At 37.5% G+C, this 16,473-nt stretch overlaps 1 protein-coding gene across 1 annotated transcript in view; it reads left to right on the forward strand.

Annotated features, from left to right (window-relative positions):
* Positions 1 to 16,473, forward strand: part of VPS8 (VPS8 subunit of CORVET complex) — a 268,413-nt gene that overhangs the window by 38,464 nt on the left and 213,476 nt on the right. Inside the window, 7 exon segments of the mRNA XM_017865711.1 lie at positions 3,298 to 3,422; positions 4,149 to 4,235; positions 6,699 to 6,766; positions 7,954 to 8,107; positions 8,211 to 8,270; positions 9,817 to 9,924; positions 14,731 to 14,811. Coding sequence (XP_017721200.1) covers positions 3,298 to 3,422; positions 4,149 to 4,235; positions 6,699 to 6,766; positions 7,954 to 8,107; positions 8,211 to 8,270; positions 9,817 to 9,924; positions 14,731 to 14,811 — 683 coding nt within the window.

The following is a 16,473-nucleotide window of genomic DNA, read 5'->3' on the forward strand; positions in this document are numbered from 1 at the left end:
AGATAGTAATAAGAGTTTGATAAATATCTTTATGGAGTCAAAGTAGATTACATTTGTTACACTGACCATCATGTCTCTCACCATCCCTGCTGTTTTTTTTAAATGTATATATGAATGTAATCTATAAATTAGCTTGTGATGAGCACTTAATACTATTCAGGGGACACTGAATTGGTTCCTTGGTGCATTATCTTACTTTACTCATTTATTCCTCTTAGCAACACAGTGAGATAATAGGCATTTTCTACATTTTACAGATGAAGATAGGGAGGCTTAGTGAATTTAAGTAACATTCCTAAAATTACCAAGACATGCTGTAGTTGTAAGGCTCGTAACTATCTGTGAGGTAGGGGTGGAATTAAAATCCAGGTATCTGGTTTCATAGTCACGATACCTTCTAAAGGGACGTTATAAAAACAACAAATACATTGTAAAAAATCAAGAAAAAAGTTGAGAATGTTTCCATTAACAGATTTGTGGGCTGTAAATTTAATCTATATTTCAGGAATGGCTAAGATTGATAATTTACTTCCCTGTCTTAGCTAGCTGATGGTATGTGGGAACAGCAGTCAGGAAAGCACGGTCATGTTTGGTTTTTAATTTAGAAGTTATGTCCTTTTCTTTCCCTCATTTCGTCCATTGCCACTCTTTTCTATTTCCTCTCATGGTACCCTTACTCTCTTTGTTATATCCTCAGTTCTCCTGTTCATACTTCCTGTGCCTGAAATAGTCTGATATAAAGTATGAACATTGTTAAATTATAAAGTAGTAGTGAGAGTCTTTAAGTATTGGTGAATCAGAACTCTGTGAAGTTTGGATGTCAAAGCAGGGACTACAGAGGATCTTGGTAGTATGCTGCTTAGACATCGCTCTGTGCCTGGAAGGCAAGCGGTCCAAACTCCAGGGTATGAAATTTCATACCAACTCTATCCTTGTCCTCTTACTTTCAGTCCATCTGTTAGCTATACATGTGACCCAGAGTAGAGGTATATATGGAATACTATTGCCCAACCATCATATCATGACAGTTTGCAAATTAAGATATGTGAAAAATCCACTAACTATACAGGGTGGCTCTGATGAAATAAGGATCATGCGAAACATTATTTTAAGTAGGTAATTTTGGAAGAGCAAAATAAAATGTGATGTTATATTTAGAGTCAGGAAAATTATAGAATAAAGGGAAATTTTATAATTTGGATTAAATCAAGGAAGGGTGAAAAAATTGTAAGGGGGAGAACAGTCAGGATGTATTGAAAAATATCTGTAGTTGTAAAACTCTAGATGTGAATACAGACAGTAACTTTTAAAATACATCAGACCTTGTATATTTATGAGTTTTATTCCTTTTCAATGTTCACCTTGGAAAGCTAAAATCCAAAATGAGTGAAAAAAATCGAGTATTTTCTGTGTGCTATGTAGTTACACTCATTGTTTCAGAACTCTTTTTTGGGAAGGGGGCATTACTATTTAAGTCTGTTTATGAGCACAGAAAAATACTCTTACAGTATTCACTTTGAATAGACAAAAGGACTGACCTGATATTATTCCTCAGACCTGAGAATGAATGACTGCGTCTCATAACTAGATTTACTCTTCTAGAAGGAGAACTGGCAAATGTGAAAGCTTTTCACATGATCGTCAGATGCCTTCTAAGCACAAGGCATTAAGCAAGGTACTTTGGGAGTGTTAATTCAGCCATGATCTTAGCCCTCAGAGAGGTCATAGTGTAATAGGGGAAGTAAGACATACCCCCAAATTTGCACGTAGATAATTAAGGGAGGCACAAACAGTGCTGGGGAAGTTGAGAAAACTCCAGTTTGTGGAAATATGGTGTTTTTTGCTTTTTTCTAAATAGTTATATTTTGTAGGCATGCCTTCTGACATTTAAATTTTTAATTTCATTGTTTTCAAGTGTGTATAATAATGAACTCTAGACAAAATAAACATTGCCTAGGAGAAACCCTAGAGAAATTTCTTTTAATTATTAGATAACAGAATTTAATAAATATTTGAGTGCCTCCTGGAGAAATCGGAGGTGATTAAGGCAAGATCCTCACCCTTACCAAACTTGATCTAATAGATATTTGAATTACTTGCTTTTAGCTTTTTGTTGTTGTTGTTGTTGTTGTTGTTGTTGTTGTTGTTGTTTGAGACAGAGTCTTGCTCTGTCGCCCAGGCTGGAATGCAGTGGCATGATCTTGGTTCACTGCAACCTTTGCCACCTGGGTTCAAGTGATTCTCCTGCCTCAGCCTCCCGAGTAGCTGGAATTACAGGCGCCCACCACCACACCCGGCTATATTTTTTATGTTAGTGGAGATGGGGTTTCACTGTGTTGGCCAGGCTGGTCTCAAACTCCTGACCTCAAGTGACCCTTCCTTCCTCAGCCTCCCAAAGTGCTGGGATTACAGGTGTGAGCCACCATGCCCAGCCACTTTTAGCATATCAAATTTTGATGTTTGAAATAATTTTCTGAAGTCGTTTAAATGTTTACTCTGTAATTTGCACTGTTAATTTGCTTAGTAAATTTTCTTTATGGATAATATAAATGTAAATTTCAGCCAAATTCTAAATTAAATTTCTTGAGTTTTGAAGTTTTGTAGTTATTTTAAAAGACGGTGGTATTCCCCATAACTTTGCATCTTAAAAATAGCAAGAAGTACAATTCTAGGATGAGACAGATGACGGTTTGTTTAAGGAGATACAGATTTCATATGGATTTTTTGCCTTATCATTAGCATTTTATATTATGCTTTCTTGTAGATCTTTTTTTTTCTGTATTCTTTTTTTTTTTTTTTTTTTTTTTTTTTTTTGAGACCGAGTCTCACTCTGTTGCACAGGCTGGAGTGCAGTGGTGTGATCTCAGCTGACTGCGACCTCTGCCTCCTGAGTTTAAGTGATTCTTGTGCCTCAGCCTCTTGAGTAGCTGGGACTACAGGCGCGAGCCACCATGCCCAGCTAATTTTTGTATTTTTAGTAGAGATGGGGTTTCACCATGTTGGCCAAGCTGGTCTTGAACTCCTGACCTCAGGTGATCCACTCACCTCGGCCTTCCAAAGTGCTGGGATTACAGGCATGAGCCACCACGCCGGCCTTTTTTTTCTGTATTTTTAAGTGTCTAATTCAATGCCCAGCATCTGCTAGTTGCCCAGTAAATATATTTAAAAATGAATGTGACTTCATTGTCTGCTGCTTTTGATTCTTATCACTTCCCAAGTCTTTGAAAGCATGCCTGTACTAGATGTATTCACTCTCTTGCATTTCTTTCACTTGACTTTAAAAACTGCTTTCTTTAGATCAGAATCAAGCTTTGCGACTCTGTCTGGGTAGCACTAGTGTTGGAGGTCAGTATGGCGCTATCTCTGCCCTCAGTATCAACAATGATTGCTCAAGACTTCTTTGTGGCTTTGCTAAGGGACAGGTAAGATACGAACTTCCTTTAATTCATAAGACAATGTTAAAATGAGATCAATTAAAAAAAACTAATATCTTAGATCAAAGACCACAAAATACGTGTTATGAAGTAATGTGTTTGTAGAGCTAACCAGAGATTGCTGAATCTGATTTTTGTCTTGTTCAAAATTTTACTTAATTGTTATCAACTGACCCAGAGTCTGTAATTTTTTTATATCCTAGTTCATGTGTCTATTTGGGTAAATAATTTTTGTAAACCAACCAGGGGTGTTATATAAAATGTACTTCCTTACAGTCATGTAAATAATGGAGGCTGCTTTTTAGAAAGATTCTGCATTCCTGGATAACAATTTTTGCATTTTTTTCTACTTCTGAAACTGGCAATAGGTTATGGTTTTGTTTATCTTCCGATTTATACATCCCTAGCTAGTTTGGCAGTAAGGCCTTCCTATACTTTTTACCAGTGCTAAACAGATTGACTTATTAGAGAAACATCTTTTGTCTCTCAGTATGAGAACATTTAAAATCTAAAGGGAAAAGTAGGATGGACAGGAAGATCGAATAAAGGCTCAGTGCTTTAATGGATCTGCATCCTTTAGGTATGTTTTAACTTTATAGTTCTTTGCCTGCAATGTTTATAGTCAAGGAATAGATTATCCCAACCAGAAGACAGGATACTTAAGTCCAAAAAAGAGCAATAAATTTGTTTTTAAAGCACTTAGTTGTCTTATAGATCACCATGTGGGATTTGGCCAGTGGAAAACTTCTAAGATCAATAACAGATGCTCATCCTCCAGGAACAGCAATATTGCATATCAAGGTAATAGCTTTATTTTCTTTTTCTAATAATTTTTTTATTATGCCTTTGTGTTTATTTTAAAGTAAATTTCTGTATATTGATAATCAGAGTCCAAAAAATGTATTTAACATGAAGCTGAACATTACCTCATAAATAGAATCCGTAACATTGAGCTGTCTTTTGACTAGCCCAACATACTGTTTTTCCAGGTTAAAACTAGAGATGGGCTAGTATGGAAATATTCAACTTCAAGTTGTACTGAAGTCTAATTGATATAGTGGCAAAAAGGGCAAATTGATGTGTTGCTAGACTAGAGTTTGGCAGTAAAGACGGGCAGCACCCTGCTGAAACTCATATGGAACTCTTAAAAAGTCTTTTTACCTTTGTTTAGTTCATTCAAATTTTATTGCTGAGGTAGTGTGCTCTGTCACCCTTTTTTGGGAGTTGCCTGAGGTTTAAGGAACAGATCGTGAAAGAACCAAGGTTTGGATTATGTTTAGAAATGAATCTATTGGTTTATTTTCTTTCAGGCCTCTAAAGGGAAAGCATTGAGATCCTAGTCTTGGCTTTCTCCTTACAGGCCTGAAAAAATAAACTGACTTAGGTAACAGATTTCATTTATAAATACAGTGTGAATGTTGATTCTTCCATGCTATTAAGCTCATGTTCAGAAGCATAAAAGGTAAAGGATTATAACTAGAAACGTCTAAAATCAGATCTTCTAGATTTTAATTATGTACACATTTTGTTGCTTAGCTCTGCAGAGCTCTGTCATCTGTAAGTATCCTTTTTAAAGTCTGGAAGCATCTGGAGTTTGTATGTCTCTATCTAGGTTAGTTACAAAAAAGTCTTCTGTGACAGAGCAGTGTTGAAGCATTTAGTAACAATGAAAACAACCAAGACAAGTAAAAAAGTAAAATTGGAGAGAATTTCTCCTCTTTCAGAGCATTATGGCAATATATCTTGACCTCTTTTCATATGGCTTGTGCCGACTTTTAACATGTTATAGTTGTTTGTATATAGGTCTTATCTCTCTTAGATGAGCATCTTTGAAATCACAATCTGTTTGTCATTTATTTTTGTGTTTTGCCCATAGAAACTCTCAATAAATACTTGATTGAAGGAAAAACTAGATGGTGGTGTTTATACAAGAGCAATCCTTTTGCAGAAAAAAATGTTGGGAGAAAGAATAAGAAACAGAAGAGATAAAGGCAGAGAGAAAAGAGAAGAATGCAGTTGAGATAAATAATATGTAGTAGGAGTCATCGTGTTGCCTGACAGTGGTGATGAAGGTGGTACATGTAGTAATAACACTGGAGTAAGATACATAGGGTTGAATATTTCTGAAGTCTTCTACTGACATCAACCACTTACATTTTAATACTCCTACACGTTGTTCTTCAAACTTAAGCCTGTATCTCATCAATAACAATTTGAAATTTCATTATTTATGGGTATTTATGTGTATGTGTGTATTTATATGAATGTACTACTGTACTAAGTTTTATGTACATTATAAAGCACATACACAAGAAATAGAAAATTAAACAAATACAAGTTCTGTTATTTTTCTTGCACTCCGGTGGACCATTTCATGCACATACTTAGGGTATATGCTTCCCACTCTGGCAACTGCTCATCTAGGCCGTAAGAGCAAAGTTGTGGGGCTTTTTAACTATGCGTGTGTTTGGGTAAAGGAAGAAGAATTTTACAGTGGCCTCCAGTACCTCAGCCATCCCTGACTGAGAACCTGAGGCATGCCATTTAGGATGCTTCACCAATCTTTGAGTTTAGGGAGGATAGTCCCTGTAAATGGCACAAGTTCACTTTATTCCATTTTGTGTCCTGCAACATTGACCATACTTCAGGTCACCTTAGGACTGTCTGTCATTGTGAACATTATTTATTATTCTGAGTTTTCTAAGTTAGGTAGTAATAACTGATGTCTTTGCTGTGGAAGAAGATCAAGGAGGTAGCACATTTGGGGAAGAGTTGTATATGAAAAGTTAAAATGTTTTAGATACAGTGGACTTACTTTTCAGTTATTTAGAAGACATATTCAGATAAGTTTATTTCTCAGAGATACCAAGTATTTTTTAGAGTCGCTATTCTTGAAAACTGGACAGGTGCAAATGTAACCAGAGGATCTCATTTATTTAATAATAGCAAGTTACAAAAAGTTATTGTAAGAACCCAAGTAGAGAACTTTAGAATTTTTATCAATCATAATTTGTATTTTCTTTTATCCTGATGAAAGGTGGTTTTGCTTTTGAAAGCCTCTTTTTTTTTTAAAGATTTTGGACCATTATTACTCTAAATAAAGGTAAGTTTGTATGTTTAGAGTAATGAGCACTAAATCTAGTTTAGGTTATTTCAAAAGCTATTAAATGTGTATATTGTAGTTTTCAAAATTGTATAATTTTTTCCTTCTTAATACTTGACTGTTTAAAAATCTACAAGAAAATAAATTCCTTCTCTGTTTAGTTTACAGATGACCCAACTCTTGCAATTTGCAATGACAGCGGAGGCTCTGTTTTTGAATTGACATTTAAGTAAGAGACTGGTGGACATCTGTTGACAAATGAAAAGACTAGCTCTGTTTAAATGATTTGAAATTGAACATGAAGAGGTCTAGAAAGCCCCTGTAATTGAGAGTAGATTATGATTGTGTATTACAATTAGCTGGGAAGGCTTATATTAATAGAACAAACAGAGTTCTGGGCCTGGTCCTCCCGAGTTTTATCTCAGTAGATCTGAGTTGGGATTCTAGACTCCTATTCCCTGGGAGATTCTTATGTGCTGTCTGCTGTAAAGCTTGGGACCACTCTTCTGGAGTAGCTCACTAATTTTGGTTTAGGCTCAAGGCCCAGTTGATTATAATCATAATGGGCAGGTGTAAACAGGTTTTTAATTATCTTAGAATTGCCATGTTTGCTCTTCAAGAGCAAAGACTGTATAGACATATCAAAGAGCGTTTAGGAAGCAGAGTTTTTTGAAAAGTAGAACATAATATTCATTGTGTATTATGTTTCCATAAGTTCTCCAAGGTTAACAACTATCTTTGTTTCTTGTGTTTCTCATAGCTTCTAACAATGCTAAGCACAAAGTAATTTCTGATAAAAACATACTTCTTATTCAGTTAATGTTTATTGAGCATCTCCTATGTGTAGGTATTTATCTAGACCCCAGAGTTACAACTGTGAACCAAGTAAAGTTTCTGCTCTAAGAGAACTTACATTCTAGCTGCAGTAAGGGTAAGGAAACAGCAAACCAGCACATAGATGAAATCACTTCAGATGGGTCTAAGTACTGCGAAGAAAACAAGACAGGGGATTGAGCTAGATTGCACTTGAGGATGATTCTGGAATGCCTTTCTCAGAAGGGGCAATATCCGGAAAAATACCTGAATGGTGAGCCAGTCAACATATGCACAGATCTGAGGGAAATATTCCAGGCAGAGAACATTCAGACACAAAGGCTTTTAGGTGGCCACAAACTTGGCCTGCTAGAGCGATTGAAGAAAGCAGGCATGGCTTGAGTGTGACTTTGTCAGGAACACAATAGTGGGAGAGGAGTGAAGGGAGGAGCCAGATCATATCCTTTTAAGACATGGGAAAGAGCTTGGATTTTATTTTTTATGTACAGTAGCAAGCCAGTAGACTGTTTTGGCAGAAAATAAATGAATCTGACTTGTATGATAAAAAGATCATGCTGCAGAATTTTCTAATTACATTTTCAGGAGAGTGATGGGAGTGAGAACCTGTGAATCTAGATGTCTGTTCAGTGGTTCCAAGGGTGAAGTCTGCTGTATTGAGCCTCTGCATTCTAAGCCTGAGTTGAAAGATCATCCCATCACACAGTTTTCATTATTGGCCATGGCATCCTTAACAAAAGTAAGTGCATTTAGAAGTTAAAACTCAGAACTTTTAGAAACTTTGAATACCAAATATTTGAAAATTACAAGGTCAATATTGAAAACATATTTTTCTCTTAAAGATACTGGTCATTGGATTGAAACCATCCTTGAAAGTATGGATGACTTTTCCCTATGGCCGGGTGAGTAAGTCCCTCCATCTTATTGGCCAAAGGAAGGACCATGTCAGGAGGTTGAGAGAGATGACTTGCAAGGGGTGAATTCTATGAGATTGTCAGAAAACTAGACAGGATGAAAGTCAGTGCTCCACAGATCATTGGCTGGACTTGCCTTAAGGTGATCAAAGCATTATAAGCTGATGACCAGCACAGTGTCCTAGGGAGCATGAGATCTTGTACTTTTCTACATTTATCCCTTAAGCTTTTCTCTCATAGACAGCATACAGTTGGCTTTTGTTCTTAACCTCAACTTGACAGTCTCTGTATATTGCTGTCCTGGCACTCTGTGGTCACACCTAACTTCGTACATTGGGATTTCCTACTTCATTCAGTGTCCTTCTGAGGGCAATAAAATTCCCTTATCAGATTTAAAGTTGAAGGATAAGTTGATTTATTGAGTCCAAGCCTTGATTTTCAGTGTTTAAAAGATACTTATTTTTACATGGCTCCTGTGCTGAGACAGGCTTATACTCACTGTCTGCAGCTTTGGCACTGAACTGTGGATAGAGTAGACCCCACTGTCATATGTGCTGTAGATTGCTACTACATGTGCTGTCCCTGGCTTCTGCCTCTGGTGTTTTACTTTGGAGGATGATACTTCCTGGCATGTGTTTATGTGTTATATACCAGTTTTCCCTTTCTTTTCTTCTTGGTTATTTTCAGAGTTGTGATCTTCCAATGTATATATGAGGAGAGGTATTGATAGGATGGGATGGAGATTGGTGGTACAGAACTCTGGCTGGTGCAGAAAGCATCCCCTATGGTGAAGGAACTCACTTTTGTTTTCCTGTTGGTACCCTGTGTGTCTCTGGGCCCTAGGGGAAGTAGGTCTGTCCTTTCAGATGGCAAAACTAGCTTAGATGACCATTAACATTTGTTAGATTAGCTTCATTGGCAAATTGAGATTTTTTTTCATGGTAGTATGTGTTTGCTTTTTTTAAATGTTTTTATTGGTTTTTTTTCAACATTTTATTATAAACATTTTCAAACAAAGTTGAAAGAATTTTACATTGAATACTTGTATAACTACCATCTAAATTCTATGTATAACATTTACTGCCCTTTATTACATATCTGTCCATATACCCATCCCTCTGTCCACTTATCAAATTATATTTTTTATGTATTTCAAAGGAAATTTCAGAAACCAGTATTCTTTCCCCTAAATATTTAGCATACATATTACTAGCTAGAGTTTAATACTTCTTTAGGTTTTTCCTTAGGTGTAGAATCTACATACAAAGAAGTGCATAGATCTTGAGTGTACATTTGCTGAACTTTGACAAATGCTTAACACTTTTGAAACTCAAATTCCTATCAAGATGTAGAACATTACCATCAACCCAGCAAGTTCCCTCGTGACACTTCCCAGTTAGTTCTTGCTTTACTGAGAAATTGGAGAAAGTTTTTATCAAGGAACGCTAGTCAGATGCTGTTTTTAACCACAGTTTTCTCTTTGTCCCCTTGTTTATCAACTGTGATGATGTTTTTTTTCCATCTCCCTACTTAGATGGATCCTTCCAGTGTGCCACTGCTGGCCTGGCACTTTGTAGCAGTGCAAAATTATGTGAATCCCATGCTTGCCTTCTGCAGAGGAGATGTCGTTCATTTTCTATTGGTAAGTCCTAATATGATGCTACGTCCATTAGAAAGCCTGTTGTAGTTTTTTTTATTCATCAGTAATTTAATAATGTGTCAAATAAATTTGTGTTACTATCATAAGTCTTTGGAGAGAGTGCAACTTATTTAATTTTTATCTGAGGCTTTAATGATTAGCATGGGAAAAGGGTGATCACTCTCAGCTCCATAACCTCTCATGGTTTATTTCTCAGCTCCATTTCTTTGACAAATAATTAATGGTGTATGTAAATGTATAAAGGTATGAATGTGAATATGTGTTAATGTATGTGTAACTACATATGTGTGTATTAGAGAGCAAGTATCATTGATCACCTGTTGTGTCCTCTACACTGTGATGGGCACAAGTAGCAATGGAAGGAAGGAAGTATACAACATGATTTCATCTTTCACACAGCTTATAATCTAGTTTGAAAAGCAAAATCAGTATGTTCATTATTACTACAGAAAATGGTTTAAGGATTGAACTATGTGATGAAAATCAACCTGATACAGATTCAGAGTACAAAGTGATTGGTATGGACTAGAGAGGGTATTAATGGCTTTATGAAGGATATACTGCGACTACTGCAGGAGGGCTGGGTATGCATATTGTTGGAAATGAGATGAACTGAAGTCACAGAGGCAAGAATGTGCCTTTGTATTAATAATCTCTTGGGTTTCCTAGCTCAGTGAAGCAAGTTCACTACTGTCTACCTACTTCCTCCAGCCAGAAACTTAAGAGTTACTTTTCAGTTACCTTTCTTTGTTCATATGTGCCCTATCAGCAAGCCCTATTGACTCTACCTCCAAAAATCTCTTGAATTTCTCCTTTTTTGTCTCTCCCATTGCTCTTTCCTTAGTCTAAATCATGTACATATCTAGCCTGGATTCTGCCGTAGCTTCCTAACTAGTCTCTGGCCTCATTGCCTTTTACATATACTGTTGCCTCTGCCAGAAAAGTTCTGTGCTATCTTCCATTGTCTCCCAGCTCATGATTAACATGGCCTTCCCTGACCTCTGAACTAAATTAGTTACATACATATTTTGATAATATTCAGCACTTAAAAAAAAACAAAAACGAAAGAGGGGCGAGGTATTGTGGGTCTCTAACTGAGGCCCAGGCTGACTCTCTAACTCCTGGCCTCAAGTGATCCTCCCGCCTCAGCCTCCCAAATATTGGGATTACAAGTGTGAGCCACTGTGCTTGGCCACATTCAGCACTTTTTATTTTTTTATTTTTTATTTTTTATTTTTTATTTTTTTTTGAGACAGAGTCTCGCTCTGTCGCCTGGGCTGGAGTGCAGTGGCCAGATCTCAGCTCACTGCAAGCTCCGCCTCCCGGGTTCACGCCATTCTCCTGCCTCAGCCTCCCAAGTAGCTGGGACTACAGGCGCCTGCCACCTCACCTGGCTAGTTTTTTTTTTGTATTTTTTAGTAGAGACGGGGTTTCACCGTGTTAGCCAGGATGGTCTCGATCTCCTGACCTTGTGATCTGCCCGTCTCGGCCTCCCAAAGTGCTGGGATTACAGGCTTGAGCCACCGCGCCCGGCGAGCACTTTTTAAATTATTTGTCTAATGTTTCTCTTTGCCACTAGACAGAAAGCTCGGTAAATCTAGAGACCATCTTTACTGTTATATTTCCAGCCACTAGGACAGTGCTTTATATTGTAAATATTCAATAAATGTTTATAGAATTAATGACAAAGAGAAGGTTGTGGTGGAAAATATAATTGAATATATGGGGTGGATTGAGAGTAGGGGTTGGCAAACTGTGGCCTGTGGGCCAAATCTGGCCAGCCATCTGTTTTTTATAAATAAAGTTTTATTAGAACATCCCCAATACAACATTTGAGAGTCCTGCCTTCACTTTCAGCTCAAAGCATTGAAATATTCCTTCATCATTTTCTCCCCAATCAGTCTCTTTTCAAATGTTTCTTGATTCTAAAATGCAAAGTCAGAAGTGGGATGTTTCATTCATGTCCTTCAGTCTCTAGATCCAATATGATGAGAAGACTTATTTTTCCTTGAAAGTTGTCATCCCTTAACTCTCACTGCAACCAACCATCTTTGTCTAAACACCTTACACCTGTCTTATTGAGAAAAACCTTTAATTTTTCTCCTGCCTTCTGTATGTATGCTTTTTGCTACTTCTAGACTGATCTTCCTAAAATGTCACGTTAATCACATCTTTATGACTTTAATTACTTAGGAACCTGTGATGACTCCATTACCAGTCTAGGCCAATCATTATTAATCTAGATGAGGGGTTAGCAAGCTTTTTGTGTAAAGGGCCACACAGTAAACATTTTAGCGTCTGTGGACCATATATTCTCAGGAAACTGAGAAAGAGTAGGTGACTGCCCTTGGTCACACGGGTATAATAGTGGAACTTAGAATTAGACATATGGCTGTAGATCCCACGTTCATTTTACCACAGGATCCTTTCTTAAGGGAGAAGTGATTTAGTGAAATGAAGGTGGATGCACATGAAAGGCCCGCGTTAAGTGGTCTCAGATTTCTGTTGAAACATCAGGCGAGGTCACCACTGTAAGTGATGGGGCCAGAAGGCAAAGCGAATTGTGACTTAAAGGGAAAGACATCTATTATACTACTATGGGGACTGTACAAGAAAGCCCAGGTTGAATTCAATGCCATGAATTTCAGGTAGTCAGGCGCATCTTGTGCTTTATGTTTCTTCAGTGTTCTGTTACCTTGGAGCAGAAGGGGAGAAGGATGACTGAGGATATAGAGTGTATTTATATATACGAATAAATAAAAGATTGACACTCAAGGTCCTTTTGGGAAATTTTGGGCTGTTAGAATTACACAAGGGAACTTCAAAAGTTTGTGGAAAATGGAGTTAAAAAATAAAATAAATTTTATTTCTCAACGTAAGCTTCATCTTGTTCAAGATACTTTTTAAAGTGCTGATACTAGCCATATAGTTCATCCCTAAAGAACTGAAGGTCTCGGGAATTTAATCATGTCAATGCAGTCTTTTTCACATTATTAACTAAAGAAAAATGGGTGCCCTTTATAGACTTTTTTTAGATTAGGAGACAGAAGTCACAAGGAGCCAAATCAGTACTGTATGGTGGATCGAAATGCTCTCAGACTTGGCCTGGTTTGATGAGAGCAGTGAGCAGGAACATGGTTGTGGTGGAGGACTGTCTGGTGAAGCTTTCCTGGGCATTTGTCTGCCAGAGCTTTGGCTAACTTTCTCAAAACACACTCTTAATAAGCAGATGTTATTGTTCTTTGGCCCTCCAGAAAGTCAACAAGCAAAATGCCTTGAGCATCCCAAAAAATTGTTGCCATGACCTTTGCTCTTGCCTGGTCTGCTTTTGCTTTGGCTAGACCACTTCTGCCTCTTCATAGCCTTTGCTTTGCTTGTGCTTTTTCTTCAGGATCACACTGGTAAAACCATGTTTTATCTCCTCTTACAGTTTTTCAGAGAAATGCTTCAGGATCTTGATTCCACATGTTTAAAATTCCCGTTAAAAGCTTTGCTCTTGTCTGCAGCTGACCTGGGCACAACTGTTTTGGCACCCGTCAAGTAGAAACTTTGCTCAACTTTAATTTTTCAGTCAGAATAGTGCAAGCTAAACCAGTTGAAATGTCTATGGTTTTGGCTGTTGTTTCTGCTGTTAATCATTGATCTCTTTCAATTAGGGCATGAACAAGATGAATATTTTTCCTCGCTAATTGATGGGTATGGTCTGCAATTGCAGGCTTCACCTTCAGTATCATCTTGTTCCTTCTTAAAACGAGTTACCCATTTGTAAACTGCTGCTTTCTCTGGGGGCATTGTTCCCATAAACTTTTATTAAGCATCAATGATTTTATCATTCTTCCACCGAAGCTTCACCATAAATTTGGTATTTGTTCTTGCTTCAATTTTAGCAGAATTTATGTTGCTCTTTGGGGCTCTTTTCAAACTGGTGTCTTTCCTTCTTAATGCCTCAAACTAGATCCTTTTCAGACATGTTATAGTAAGTTAGTACGAGTTTATTTTGGTGCAAACAATTTTTGAGATCCATGCATAGTTTTTTCATTGTATGCATTTTCCATGAACTTTTTGAAGTCCTCTCATAATAGTATCATAGTTCAGAAAAGTCTGGCTCACATCACTGCAGCATCTTTTTTTCTTTAATGGACTTTTGACTTCCTCACACCGTGTCACCATTCCTTTTTTTTTTTTTTTTTTTGAGACAGAGTCTTGCTCTGTCGCCCAGGCTGGAGTGCAGTGGCGCTATCTCAGCTCACTGCAAGCTCCGCCTCCTGGGTTCACGCCATTCTCCTGCCTCAGCCTCCCGAGCAGCTGGGATTACAGGTGCCCACCACACGCCCGGCTAGTTTTTTGTATTTTCAGTAGAGACGGGGTTTCACTGTGTTAGCCAGGATGGTCTCCATCTCCTGACCTCATGATCCGCCCGCCTCGGCCTCCCGAAGTGCTGGGATTACAGGCATGAGCCACCGCGCCCGGCCCTTTTTGTATTTTAATTAGTCATTGATGTGATAAAGTTAGGTTGTTCTGAATTATAACAGAGTGAAAACTATGTCACAGCATTTGTCAATACTGACAACTAGACTACTTCCAGATATGCCCTGCATTTTGGTGTAAATAATGGAACAATTTTTTTTCTACTTTCATAATCATTTATTTAATTATCAACACTTTTGGCTTATCTACAGTGAATGGGATAAAGGGTAAATGTGATATTCTAGGTGGAGTATAATTAAATGCCTAAAAAAGTCCCTCAAGCAGTAGTTGGTTTTTAGGTTGTTTTTATTTCATCATCAGGTAAAGAGAGACGAATCTGGAGCAATACATGTTACTAAACAAAAGCATCTTCACCTATACTATGACCTCATCAACTTTACTGTGAGTATTATTCAAATTAAATATCCCCATTTAGTTCATGTAATTGTTCTGAACCTATGATATATTAAAGCTACCAGGATTTCTGCCAAGAATTATTACCTTTAAGATCATATGAAATATGGACAGTCAGGCACCAAAGCTCGTGCCTGTAGTCCCAGCTACTTGGGAGGCTGAGGTGTGGGATAGCTTAAGCCCAGGAGTTCGAGGCTGTAGTGCTCAGTGATCGCTCCTGTGACTAGTCACTGCACTCTAGCCTGGGCAACATAGTGAGACCCTGTCTCTTAAAAAAAAAAGTGTATATATATATATATATATACACGTACATACATACATATACACACACACACAGAAAGGAAGTCCTGGTTATATTGAATAAAGTCTGAATGTGGTGTGATGCCATAAATTATTGCCTTTCAACCTATGTCCTGCTGAACACAGGCAGGATTAGAAATGTAATGTCTCGTTTAGCTCAAAGGAGAGTTTGGCTTCAGAAGAATTTAGGTGAGTTTTTTGAGGATCATTGCCCTGCTTTCTCTGTAAAACATTTTTTATATTTTTGAACTTTGTCTTAAATTGGTTCAGCAGCTCATGCAGCCTCTTTTTTCTTGTGGCTGAAAACTTTGCAGAGTTCTCTTTCTACCATGCATCTCAATCCTGAGTGACTTTTTTTTTTTTTGAGATGGAGTCTTGCTCTGTAGCCCAAGCTGGAGTGCAGTGGTGTGATCTCAGCTCACTTCAAGCTCCGCCTACTGGGTTCAAGCGATTCTCCTGCCTCAGCCTCCTGAGTAGCTGGGACTACAGGCACCCCCACCACCACACCTGGCTAATTTTTTGTATTTTTAGTAGAGACGGGATTTCACCGTGTTAGCCAGGATGGTCTCGATCTCCTGACCTCGTGATCTGCCCACCTTGGCCTCCCAAAGTGCTGGGATTACAGGCGTGAGCCACCACGCCCGGCCACTTCTTGGTTTAAAAAGAGAGAGATTTCTTTTTGTATCAAATTTTATTTTTTTCTCTCTCAAATAGTTTGTTAATTTTGAGAACAAAGTAATTATAATATTTCTGGGTTCCCATCATTAATACATTTTAGCACATCCATGTCTGGTGTCCGGTAAAACATTCTGTAGATGCATGACTATAGGCAACCCTAAATGTAAGGCAATTCCTCATTTTCTAATAAAAGACTAAAAAAGGGTTTTTTCCTCAACTTGATAACGTAATTTTTTAGGATATAGATGAAATAGATCTTTTCTTTACATAATTTATTGATTTAGTTGTACATTACATTTTTAACTCACAGACAGTTGTTTAGAAATAATTCTTTCTTCCATACACATTTTATGAAATAATTTTGTTCAGACTCTTAAAAGACATCAGTGTTGTCATCACCAGAACTGTCTTGTTGAATCATGTCATACAGTTTTTCAGAATTTATCATCATCACTTCTGTTTAAGATGTTTGAGATACAGTACTTTAAAAATCTGCACAAGTGTGTGTGACCATTAACTGCATTGTTTTCTAAATTACCCTTAAAAGGCTTATTTACAACAGTGTGGACACTTGCAACTCAGCGGGTCTAATCTCAGGAATAATTACAAAACTTATTGAAGTTCCTTTTTTTCCTACCATTCTCTCGTGTTTTTTTTTTTTTTTTTTTTTTT

Source organism: Rhinopithecus bieti, unplaced genomic scaffold (genome assembly GCF_001698545.2).
Source record: "Rhinopithecus bieti isolate Rb0 unplaced genomic scaffold, ASM169854v2 scaffold_2432, whole genome shotgun sequence".
Classification (NCBI taxonomy): domain Eukaryota; kingdom Metazoa; phylum Chordata; class Mammalia; order Primates; family Cercopithecidae; genus Rhinopithecus; species Rhinopithecus bieti.